Source organism: Ceratotherium simum, chromosome 9, assembly GCF_057802395.1.
Source record: "Ceratotherium simum simum isolate JZ-2026a chromosome 9, ASM5780239v1, whole genome shotgun sequence".
Taxonomy (NCBI): Eukaryota; Metazoa; Chordata; class Mammalia; order Perissodactyla; family Rhinocerotidae; genus Ceratotherium; species Ceratotherium simum.
In genome coordinates this window covers 67,815,856-67,827,645 of record NC_141908.1, presented here as the reverse complement: position 1 = coordinate 67,827,645, position 11,790 = coordinate 67,815,856, and the positions used below count along the sequence as shown (strand labels likewise).

The 11,790-nt window shown below is 42.6% G+C and overlaps 2 protein-coding genes across 4 annotated transcripts in view; one reads left to right on the top strand and one right to left on the bottom strand.

Annotated features, from left to right (window-relative positions):
• The window catches only part of NEMP2 (nuclear envelope integral membrane protein 2), a 34,914-nt gene extending 27,167 nt beyond the window's left edge, over nucleotides 1-7,747 (top strand). The window contains exon 9 of the mRNA XM_087435495.1: nucleotides 6,992-7,747. Within this exon, the coding sequence (XP_087291621.1) occupies nucleotides 6,992-7,049 (58 nt within the window). The 3' untranslated portion in view covers nucleotides 7,050-7,747. The remainder of the gene's footprint in view (nucleotides 1-6,991) is intronic.
• The window catches only part of MFSD6 (major facilitator superfamily domain containing 6), a 70,909-nt gene continuing 60,753 nt past the window's right edge, over nucleotides 1,635-11,790 (bottom strand). For 2 of the 3 annotated variants that reach the window (XM_087435492.1, XM_087435491.1), the window contains 4 exons: nucleotides 8,889-9,050; nucleotides 7,648-7,746; nucleotides 5,993-6,273; nucleotides 1,635-3,737 (listed from right to left, as the gene is read on the bottom strand). In XM_087435492.1, the coding sequence (XP_087291618.1) occupies nucleotides 3,534-3,737; nucleotides 5,993-6,273; nucleotides 7,648-7,746; nucleotides 8,889-9,050 (746 nt within the window). In that variant the 3' untranslated portion in view covers nucleotides 1,635-3,533. The remainder of the gene's footprint in view (nucleotides 3,738-5,992; nucleotides 6,274-7,647; nucleotides 7,747-8,888; nucleotides 9,051-11,790) is intronic. The other variant, XM_087435493.1, reaches the window with a different exon arrangement.

The window sequence follows — 11,790 nt, the reverse complement described above, 5'->3', positions numbered from 1 at the left end:
TCCAGTACTTCACACTGAAGATGAGGAAACTGAGGCCCAGAGATCTCCCAAAGGTGAGCTCTTCCTCTGCACCTGCACTGTCCAGTACGGCAGCCAGGAGCCACATGTGGCTACTTAAAGACAAGAAATCTAATTCCTCAGATGCACTGGCCACATTGCAAGTACTTCAGAGCCGCCTGTGGCTAATGGCCACCATAGCCGCTCTGCAACGCCGTTGCCTCGGGATGCCCTTCCTGATTCCCGGGCACTGGTCCTCAGAGTCCTTGCCAACCTCCGAGTTTTCTCTGCAGGGCTGCCAAACCATCCAAGTCACCTCCAGAGCATAAGGGGTCTGGCCTTACAGCTAACAAAGCATCAGGAGTTTGCAGGTGCTGGATTTCTAGGTATCTGGGAATGTCTAGCAATCCTAATGGACTAGCACACACATATATATATGAGGCCCGTGAGGTCAAGATTCAGGCCAGGGCTGCTTTCTGGCTTGTTCTACCACAACAGGAGCAGGGAGGCCTCCCCGCCTTCTAGGGTGCAGGAAGGTGCTGGGTGGACCTGGGCGTTGGCATCAGACGGGTTTGAGCTTGAATCCTGGCTTTGTGACTTTGGTCCCATAATGTAAGCTCTGTTAGCTCTAGAATCCTCATATTTAAAATAGGGGCAGTGACATATACCACGTTGGGTTGTAAGGACAAAATGATAATCTCATCAGCACACAAGCACCCAGGAACTATAGACGTGGTTCCCTTTTCCGGGATTCACTGCTAATTCCAGATTGGCTGCAAGGGATACTGCATAAGGAATGGTCCCAGCCCCACCAGCAGCCCCCACCCCGGCCATAGGAGGAACCGCAAATCAGACGGCAGCGCTTAGCCAGCTCTCTGCTTCGTGGGGCCCACGGCAGGATTAAAAGGCCAGTAAAGCAGCGCTGTTCTTCCTATGAATTCCTTAGGCTTTTCCTGTGACTTACTGGCTACTGGAGATGAACTGGTTAGTGGAGACAGATAATCATCTATTATTCTACTTAAGGCTTTGAGTAATAGTTTAATAATTAGCAACTAGCCTTTTGGATCCACACAAGCTCAGCACTCCGGGGTAACTCACTTTTTCTACAGTCACAGGTGAAAGAGTATGAAGCAAGTCATTAAGGCAGTGATTACCAGCCTGGCTTTTCACCCTGGGAATTTCAAGCAGGGTTATAAAATTCTCAAATCAAAATTTAATTTGAATTAACTTTAATATGTTTTAAAATGGCACATGGCACTTTGAGGACAGGAAGAAAAAGTTGCAAAGTCCACAAACCCAAGAGGGTGTCCACTTTAACAGGCTGGAAATTGGGGGCCAGCCCTGTGGCATAGCAGTTAAGTCTCGTGCGTTCTGCTTCGGTGGCCCAGGTTCATGGGTTCGGACCAACACCACTTGTCAGCCACGCTGTGGCAGCAACCCACATGTAAAGTAGAGGAAGACTGGCACAGATGTTAGCTCAGGGCTAATCTCCCTCAAGAAAAAAGCAAGGAGTACTGGCAGCAGATATTAGCTCAGGGCTAATCTTCTCAGCCAAAAAAAAAAAGGCTGGAAATTACTGCATTATTGAATCAGCTCTCATAGTAAATATTTCATAATAAAGGCCTGTTGAACTTGGGTCTCGTTCATTACAGAGTGAAGGACTTTTATTTGTTTGGTCACATCTTTATCATTTAAGAAATATTTAAAAACAGCAGTTATTTTTATTTCAGCATGTCAACTGTGCATTTCCAAAACAGCAGGCTTTTCAAAGGAATAAATCAGAGCTGTAAACACAAGATACAGTGTATGTTTTTGACTTTCTAGAGTCAGTTTCACAAATCCACATACTGTACATTCATAGATGAGGTTCAGCCTGTCACCCATTTCTTTATTTCTATCATTACATAAGCATAATAAATACATCTGATTTTAAAGGTCACTTAAAATGAGTCATGATAATTTACAGTACAGTACATTTCAGTTCAAGTGCAAAAATAACTATTTGCTTAATTCTATTTCTTTCCGTTATTTTATTTTTAAGCTGTGTTTTGTGGTGAAGCAAAACATCCAAATGCAGAATTTCTTCTCCCAGATGCAGTTTTGGGCAGAAGTGTGGTGTCATGGAGAAGCCCTCACTTTACAGCTGATCCTGTCCAGTCAGGGTCAGAGGGTAAGGCGAGTTGCTCATTTTTAACTCTGTTCTTCTCTTTCCCCTCGCCTCTGCTCACCCATAGCTGCCGTACACACTGTGACTGACCTTCATTCAGCTAAAGCAGTGTTCCCTCTTCCAAGCCCTCCGTAAGGCTTCCTATCAACCTCAGCTTTCATTTTTAGCAGCAAGCTTTACGTGTGATTCACCCAGCCATTGTTCTGACTGTGGCTGTAATATTTACAGTGGCATACCCCTATCTGAACTGTCCAGTGTCTGACTGTGTCTTCAAGGGAAAGGATATACTGAGATTAGTTTCTTTAGTCATTGGAAAGCATAGTTCCTTCTTACTCCTCTCCTTTCCATTCCCGGTTTCCTATTCACCACCTTTTCCCCTCACCAAAAACAAAACAAAAGCTGACCCATTATGTAATTTTTAAAAATTGTATCCCTCCCCCAGGCACTTAAATCTTATACTGTTATTTGTAAATAGTACTGCTTAATTAAAGAAAACCTTAGGAACTCGGTGATTTTTTGTTTTATTCCATCAGCTATCAGAGCCCAAATCACTATAAACTTGTAAATAGTGATAGAGGCTATTTACAGTATCAATATCTTTAGTACACCCTTGTCTATCAGGCCACAAGATACTGAGTTGGTTGGTTTATTTGAAATATTCCCTCCTCTGGTCTTAAAGCCCATTTAAAACAAAAGGCATTTTAAAGCTCGGCTTAGCTTGCAGTGGTCAGTAACAGCTTTTGCTGCTCAGAGAATTGACTATTTTCATTCTATACCATACACATATAAAAATATATTTGCTGGAGATATGCCAAGTTTCTGATGAAACTTTTCCTTTTTTTTTTTTTTTTAAACAAAAGTGTATATGCTACTAACTTTTATCTGGTTACTTTTTAAACATGTTTTGTAATTTTTTAAGTGGCTCTCTTCAAGAGAAATGAAATTATAGGTTTCTTCTCAGTTTGCATTATAAGCACTAAATAATTAAAGAATCAGAAAAGGGAGATTACATCAGTGTTCACCTTCGAGCACTTCTTTCCCTCCACTTACTTAGTGTAACTGCTGGTTTCAACTCTTACTGCCCTGGCAGAGAAGTCCCATAGTCCTTAACCTAACCAACCAAAGAACCGGAAGTCGTCACCAAAATCCATTTCCCTTCTGTGAGTCCAGTGGGTCATGGAAGTTTACCTGTTTCTGCCACTATGTACTGTAGCTCCTGTGTGTGTTTCCATGTTAATGAGTTCAGGTATTAAGAAGCGTATGTGGTGCTATGCTCCTCAAGGCGAGGTGTGTCCTAGGTTCGGGCACCTCTCCCTCTGCCTGGCAGAGAAGCCGAGTTCCATGCAGGGTGTGAGATGAGCGAGACCCCTCAGTGTCCTCCTGCGGCAGGCCGAGCCTGCTGGTCCTCACTCTCCTCCGTGCGCTGGTCCACCTGGGGGTCAGCGGGGCTGCTCTGCGTTTGAGATGCTGCTGCTTGAGGGGACGGCTGGTTTCTAGATGGGTCAGAGTGAGTCTCACATGGGACAGGCCGGGCTCCACCAGCTGGGGAATGTTCCCGATTCTCACTGGTCCCCTGAAAGGATAAAACAGGAGATGCCCCACGGTCAGTGATAGCAAATAAGCCCAACACTTTTATAGGCTTTCAAGTAAGATATAGAAAATGGGGTGGTCCTCCTGAAGTGACCACTTCAGGGAACAAGTAATAGAGAAGTAAGGATAGAAAGTCTTACCTTTCATCTCTTTTCCTATGTGCAACTGCCAAAGCCGCATGAAAAACACAAACACTATAAGCAGATGTATCTTGTGGATAAGGGAACATTACTACCAAAATGCCTGTTACTACCCGAAAAACACTTTACATCCACAAATATTTACTGAGCCCCCGCCAGCCATGTGGCAAGTCACTGGGCAAGCAGCATGGAACTAAGACTCGGGCCACTTGCTGAAACCACAGGCTTCAAGAGCAGGAAGGCACCTTGTCTAACAGCAGTAAGGACAGCATCCTCAGCCTCAGAGATAGGGCCAGGAAAAGAATGTCCTATGTGTATTTGAGATTCAAAGTATACACTAAAAGTTAAATAAGACAGAACATTCATGTAAAAAAGGAATGTACACAAGCACTTATGTAACCAACCGTGAGTACACACTCACTCCAACACACCCCCCAGCGTGTCTGTCAAAGGCCACCTTGCCGCATTCCAGGCCACATTCCTGACTTTTACAAATCAGGAAACGTGTTTGGTTTTTTTTAATGAATTTTCCTCTGAATTAGTATCCATCACTTCAAATAGCTGAGCACCAAAAAAGGGGGTTTATTTCTGTAATTGATTCTAAAATGTAAAAAAACCTTAGTACAATGACTTCTTCATAAGAATAACTAAGGCCTGGGGGCCAGCCCGGTGGCACAAGCAGTTAAGTGCACGCAGTCCGCTGCAGCGGCCCAGGGTTTGCTGGTTCGGATCCCAGGCGCGCACCAACACGTCACTTGTCAAGCCATGCTGTGGCGGCATCCCATATAAAGTGGAGGAAGATGGGCATGGATGTTAGCCCAGGGCCAGTCTTCCTCAGCAAAAAAGAGGAGGATTGGCATCGGATGTTAGCTCAGGGCCGATCTTCCTCACAAAAAAAAAAAAAAAGAATAACTAAGGCCTTAGTTTTTATTAATCTTAACATATCAGAAAAAAACTTAATGCTACTTAAGCCTAATAGGCTTCTGTGAAAGTGAGGATGAGTGCCCAAAGTCAGGAAACACTGCTACTCCAGCAGAAGACATCGTCCTTTCTCCTGCTTTGCCTCCCTGCTTCACATCCTTTACGTGCTCCTCCCACACTGAGATTCTCCTGCTCGACTGAGCAGAGGATTCCCGTGACTTTACTACCCTGATGAATAAATAGGATCATGCATGGACTGGAATGCATTATGGTTATCGTTGAAGAATCAGGTTTGGTTTAAATTATAGAAATATTATATGTTAGTTTACAAAGTCATGATAAATTCATTAAGGGAGTAGTTCAAATTTTCTAAAAAGGAAATTACCTACCCAAATTAGTCCTTAAGACTTTCCCCTTTGTTTGTTTTTTCTTGTGTCCTCTGAAGCTACTCTAGATATAGAGCTGACAGGATTCATCAAGTAAAAAGGAGTGACTAATATAAATACAGGGAAGTGGGTTCATTACTTTGGCCAAACCATTCGTAGAAGTCACACTTAATCATTTTCCAAAGGCAGCAGATAGTTACAATTACCTACAGTGTTTTATCAACATGATCTAACTTTACCCAGGAGAGACCACACCTCTAGGGACAAGAAAATTCACCCTTGTTATTTTTCAGGTGAAGCCACCAGCAAAACCACACTTCCACTGAGTTAGGTGGCCTGTTAGATCCATACAGTAGCTCAGGGTATTAATTCATTAATTCAGCAGATATTTACTGAGGTCCTATTATATATAATGTCCCCATTAGAATCTTAGAATTACAGAGATTAATATATATGGTCCCCCATGGCAAGAACCATAAATCCTCACTGCAACTAGTATCCATCAACACTGAAATTTTAAATAAATACACAAAATCAGAATGGATTTATTTATTTTCTTTCTTTCAAGAAGTATCATCTTCTCTGTGAAGCCTTCCTGAACTCCATAAGGCAGAATTTTCCCTCTATGGGACCTTGTATATACCTCTATAATGTACTTGTCACAGAGTAATGAAATTATTTGTCTGCATGTCTATTTCCCCCAGCAGACCTTCCATAAATCTTGTTGAATGAATAACTGAATAACTAAAACAACTGAGCCCACTTAAGGTAGCCCAGCAGAGGAACTTTACCTGTAAAGGCTGTATCTCAGAAGCACGGTTGTCTCTTGTTAGCTGCATCATCTCTTTAATTTGGTAAAGAGCGTAGACAAAGGTCACCCAGGGAGAGGAGCTGACCCCCCAGGCTGGCTTGTTCACATCCTCCTGTTCTTCCTGGTGCTTGGTTTTCTTGAGCGGAAGTCTGGGCTCAATGCGTGGCATGACATCCTCTGTCTGTTGCTGTACCAAGTCGATGGTTGCTATGGGAACAGGACTTGATGGAACAGGAATCCTTTCTGCCAACATTGTCTTGTCTGGAGAAAATCATGTTTAAATTATTTTTCAGAGTTTTCTACATATTTAAACAAACAGTGGTTAAGTTCGGCGTGCTCCACTTCCACAGCCTGGGTTTCGTTCCCAGGCGTGGACCTACACTGCTGGTCATTGGCCATGCTGTGGCAGCAGCCCACATACAAAATAGAGGAAGATTTATAACAGATGTTAGCTCAAGGTGAATCTTCCTCAGCAAAAACAAACAAACAAACTAATAAATAAGCAGACAATCCCATTAGCCCGTTCTAGTGTGCTTGGCAATGTTAATAAATTGCCATGTATCAGGACTTCTTTACCTGGTGTAAGACTGAGCAAATGAACATGATGTTTATCTTCCAGGGTCTCCTTCTAGAGCCACTCTCTAATGGACACTGATTTACTTTTGTTTATGAAATGTATCGTTCATTTAATTTAGACATAACACCTGTGGGGCATGGGTTACAGTGCATCTTGCCTTAAACTCGCTTACAGGATTGAGATTTTAAAGATAAGCATCAAAACACGAAAAGCCACGTGATAACTGTTATTATTGGCCTTTTACTGAAGACAAGGACCAAGGCTGTGGAAGAGAAATGATCCAGTTAGGATTATAAAAGAACAAGAGTGAGAGAAAAATCAGTATTGGTCTTTCTGTGTAACTCACTGGCATTAAAATCTGTTTCTGGGGTTTCTGTAACAAGCTAGTTTTTCTCTTAACAGAAGCACTTCAGGCACTGGAGGCAAATGCTCTGAGAGGACAGGACACCAAAGAAGATGAACCCTGTTCTGGGACCCAAGAGCTGAGCAAGAAGATTCCCGTTCTACTGGTTGGCTGTCTTCATAAAGAAAAAAGTTGATTCCAAAAAAAAAGTTGTAACCTTGTTCTCATCTACACATTATATTTGATGTAACCTTCTTTCCATACAACCATTTTAATGAAGGTCATGCCTTGTTGAGGGAAAACTTCAAAATGAAGGTTTAGACATTTTTTTCAAATGAAGGTAGAAGCATAGAGATTATTCCCACTCCCTATCCCTCATAGTAAAATTACTGTATAGCCTTATATGTATTTGATTTAAATTTTAAATCCCTTTAGAATACAAGAGAAATTTAAAACCAATACTTCCCCCAGTACCTTGTATCATAAAACAAAACAAAAACAGAAAAATCCCAAGCTACTTAACCTATATTCTTTTCAACACAGTAAGTGGCTTCTCTCCAGCAATGGTGCACAAGTTCATCGATACGCCACTGAGAAAATCGGGCCAAGCATGTCTGTGGTACACTGTTACCAACTCTGGGTTTCCGAGGGCTATGTGTAGAATTCCCCATGGCTTCAGCTTTTAGAACCATTAAGAAAGGATGAACATATTTACCTTCTTCCTCATCTGGCACTGCCAGCCACTGGATCAGGGCAAAGAGCAGGAGGATCACCAGGCAGGCCATGCCGATTCCTCGGAAGGTTGCAGCAGCCCCTGTGAAAACAAACAGAGCACTCTATAGAGTAATTCCAGGAAATGCAGATCAACCTCATCCAAACACTGTCAATGTTCTAAAGTTCAGGGCAAAGGCACCAGAGCTTAGGATGAACCAGAGAATGGCGAATGGCCATTAGCTTCATATGGTGGAAGAAACACAGGGCTGGGGAGGTGTCCGGAAACCCAGGTGCTGGTATTGGATCTTTCATTGATCAAATCTTAAAACTGCATTTATAAAGGACTGCCTCTGAGCGCCTTTCACCATACAATTAATGGTACTCTCGTCTTCATAAAGACCATTTACCTAACTACTAAACAGCCCTACTAATCTGCAGTTGTACAGCAGAGCTCAAATAGTGCTACAAATTCAGACATCCCTGGGCCCATCTTGCACAGATGACTCCGAAGTCAAAATCCCTGAGCAGAATAATCTCGTCTCACCCCAGCCCCTCTATTTACAGTAAGGGAGATCTGACAGGGCAGACGGATTGAGTTATCACAGATGTGGCGACATTACCAAAGCCAGCATATAGTTAGATTTTTCTGATTTAAAATCTCCTGTTAGGGCCGGCCCCATGGCTTGGTGGTTAAGTGAGCGAGCTCCGATGGTGGTGGCCCGGGTTCGGATCCCGGGCGCGCACCGAGGCACCACTTCTCTGTCTGTCCTGAGGCCGAGTCCCACATACAGCAACTAGAAGGCTGTGCAGCTATGGCGTACAACTGTCAACTGGGGCTTTGGGGGGAAAAAATAAATAAATAAAATCTTTAAAATCTCCTGTTGGAATAACAATGATGAATTTTCTTTCCTCTAGCATTATTATCAGCAGGTTTAAAGTTCTTTACTTCAAACCCAAAACACCTGTGCTTATTCATTGGTTTGGCTCCTTTGAGGTATCTGTGTGGCATCTCATCAAGCCGTCAGAGAAGTGTGCATGGCTACAGGCTGGCTCTAATCACCTTAACAACTGAAGCACGATGCTCTACAACTACGACTACCATGAAAGCTAGAAAGAGAATATGAATACTGGAGTTTAGCTTTCGGCAATCTGTAGTAATACTTTGAGTGCACATCGAGGTGTTGCTGAAAAATCATAAATTTTCATCAAAGAAGAAAGGAAAAAAGAGAAAGCCATTCTTACCAAAATAATTGACCAACACGCCTCCAATCATGGCGCCACAGCCTCTCCCCAAACCCAGGTGAAGGCCTTGCAGGATGCCCTGTGCTGACGTCCTCAGCTCAGGGGGGACCGCTGCACTGAGGTAAGAAATGCACGCTGCCCAGATGGCCGCGTGCGTCACTCCTGGAGAGGAAGAACGGAGGGACTGTCTGGTCAGCTCGCCTTTGGTTACTCGTTTTTGAAATGTGAATTATTTATTTAAATATGTATATAATAAAGATCTATATTTTATTTATTTGAGGTAAAATATACATAACATGAAATTTACCATTTTAACCATTTTTAAATGTATAGTTTAGTAGCATTAAGTACATTCACAATGTTGTGCAACCATCACCACTATCCATCTCCAGAATTTTTTTATCAGCCCAAACTGAAACTCTGTACCTATTAAACGATAACTCCCTCCAGGCCCTGGGAACCACCACTCTACTCTCCGTCTCTATGAATTTGACTACTCTTTGTACTTCATATAAGTGGAATCACACAGTATTTGTCCTTTTGTGTCTGGCTTATTCCACTTAGCATAATGTCTTCAAAGTTCATCCATGTTGTTGCAAGTGTCAGAATTTCCTTCCTTTTTAAGGCTAATATTCCATTGTAAGTAGATAAAACATTTTGTTTATCCATTCATCCGTTGATAGACATTTGGGGTATTTCCACCTTTTGGCTATTGTGAATGCTGCTGCTATGAATATTGGGGTACAAGTATCTATTTGGGTCCCTGCCGTCAATTCTTTTGGGTATATACCCAGAAATGGAATTGCTGAGTCATATGGTAATAACATGTTTAACACCTTGAGGACGTGCCTAACTGTTTTCCGCGGTAGCTGCATCATTTTACATTCCCACCAGAAATGCACAAGAGTTCTGATTTCCTCACATCTTCACCAGTACTTTTTATTTTCCGTGTTTTTTTAAAATAGCAATCCTAACGAGTATGAAGTGGCATCTCATTGTGGTTTTGATTTGCATTCCCTAATGGCTAGTGATGTTAAGCATCTTTTTATGTGTTTATTGATCATTTGTATATCTTCTCTGGGAGAAATGTCTATTCAAGTCCTTTACTGATTTTTGAATTGGGTTTGGTTTTTTTTTTTGCTGTTGAGTTGTAGTTCTTTACATATTTTGGGTATTAATCTTTGTTGTTAATGTCATCAAGTGGATTCCAACTCCCAGCGACCCCGTGGACAGCAGAGTGGAACCCTGCCCGGTTTTCGTGCGCCATCCTCTCACCTTCTGGTGCTCTATCAGACAATGCTCTGCTGCTATGCATTGCGTTTTCATAGCCAATTTTTTTTTTTGGAAGTGGGTGGCCAGGTCCTTCTTGCTAGTCTGTCTGAGTCTGGAAGCTCTACTGAAAACTGTCCTCCATGGGTGACCCTGCTGGTATTTGACATACTGGTGGCAGAGCTTTCAGCATCCCAGCAACACACAGCTGCCCCTGTGACAACCCACGGATGGGTGGTGTGGTTCCCTGACCTGGAAGCAACGCCGGGCCACGGTGGTGAGAGCGCCGGATCTTGACCACCAGACCACCACGGCTGGCATTCATCCCTTACTGGGCACCTATTTTGACATTAAGATTATTTCCAATTTTTTTCCATTATAATTAGCACCATGATTAACATTTTTCGAGATACAACTTTTTTATATATCTAAGATTATTTACATTGGCTATAATTTTCCAAGTGGGGTTAATGATTCAAAGGATATAACAATTTTTATGCCTTTTAATACGTATTAGTTCCAATTTGTTTTCCAAAACAGTGTAGAGCCATTTACAGTGCTTCATTACCAGTTTATTATATCTTCACCATTTGCTGGGAAGATGGGGAGCATGAAGATAACAGGTGAAAAAAAATTTGGTAATTATTTTAATGAATAGCAACCGTGCATTGTCTGCAGTTAAATCTTTATTAGAGCACTGCTTTAAATGTAATAAAAAGATACTGTCACAACAGGTTTTATAGCTAGAAGGGATTAAGAAATCATCTGGTTCTGCCTAGATTAAGTCCTGGGCTTGCTCCCTGAAAAATAATCTCATTTGGAGATTATATCATCAGAAACGCTTAACCTATGTTTTGAAAAATTAAACAAAAGATTAATATTTATTTAAGATATAACCTGACATTAGTCTGCTTCAAGGCAAAATGGAGTAACAGGGACTGGATTTACCCTCCTTCCTGTAACAAATGAAAACAGGACAAAATATATGAAACGATAGTTCCCAAGACACGGGACAGCAGCAAGGACAGTGGCCCCTGAGAGACAGGAGCAGAGGAGCAGCCCCAGCTTCCTGCCTGGTGAGTCTGAGGGCAGCAGAGCACAGAGGGGAACCCCCAAGCTGAGGGCATGGAGCTGACAGTCTGGGGAGACGAGGCCGCCGGAGTCCCAGGACAGAGCACCAGAGAGGGGAGCTGCACAGAGAGAAGACTCCAGAGATCTGCAGAGGGCTCCCCTCCGTATTCAGCAGAGCACTGATCTGAAAAAGCGTGTGTATAAAGTATCCAAAGCCAGGGGAGGAACCACCCAAAAACATTACGGAAAACAGTACTCAGAACCCACACAGGACCTGGAATAGTACCCGTTTCCAGCAGCTAAACTGGAAAAACTCATGATTCCTGGGACTGGCAGAGTACTGCAAAGGGTCTGGTGTTAGCATTATGAAAGAGTCAGCCCTGGTCTAAGCATGCCCTGCTCCCACCTAAGTAATCTTTAAAAGCAAGACCCAAAAGGAGCGTATTATTTTCAAGTAATTTATCTGTGTGCCAGAACGAAGCTCAAGAATATTTATAGGAATACAAAAATATCTAGCACCCAACAAGGTAAAATTCACAACGTCTGGCACATAATCGAATTA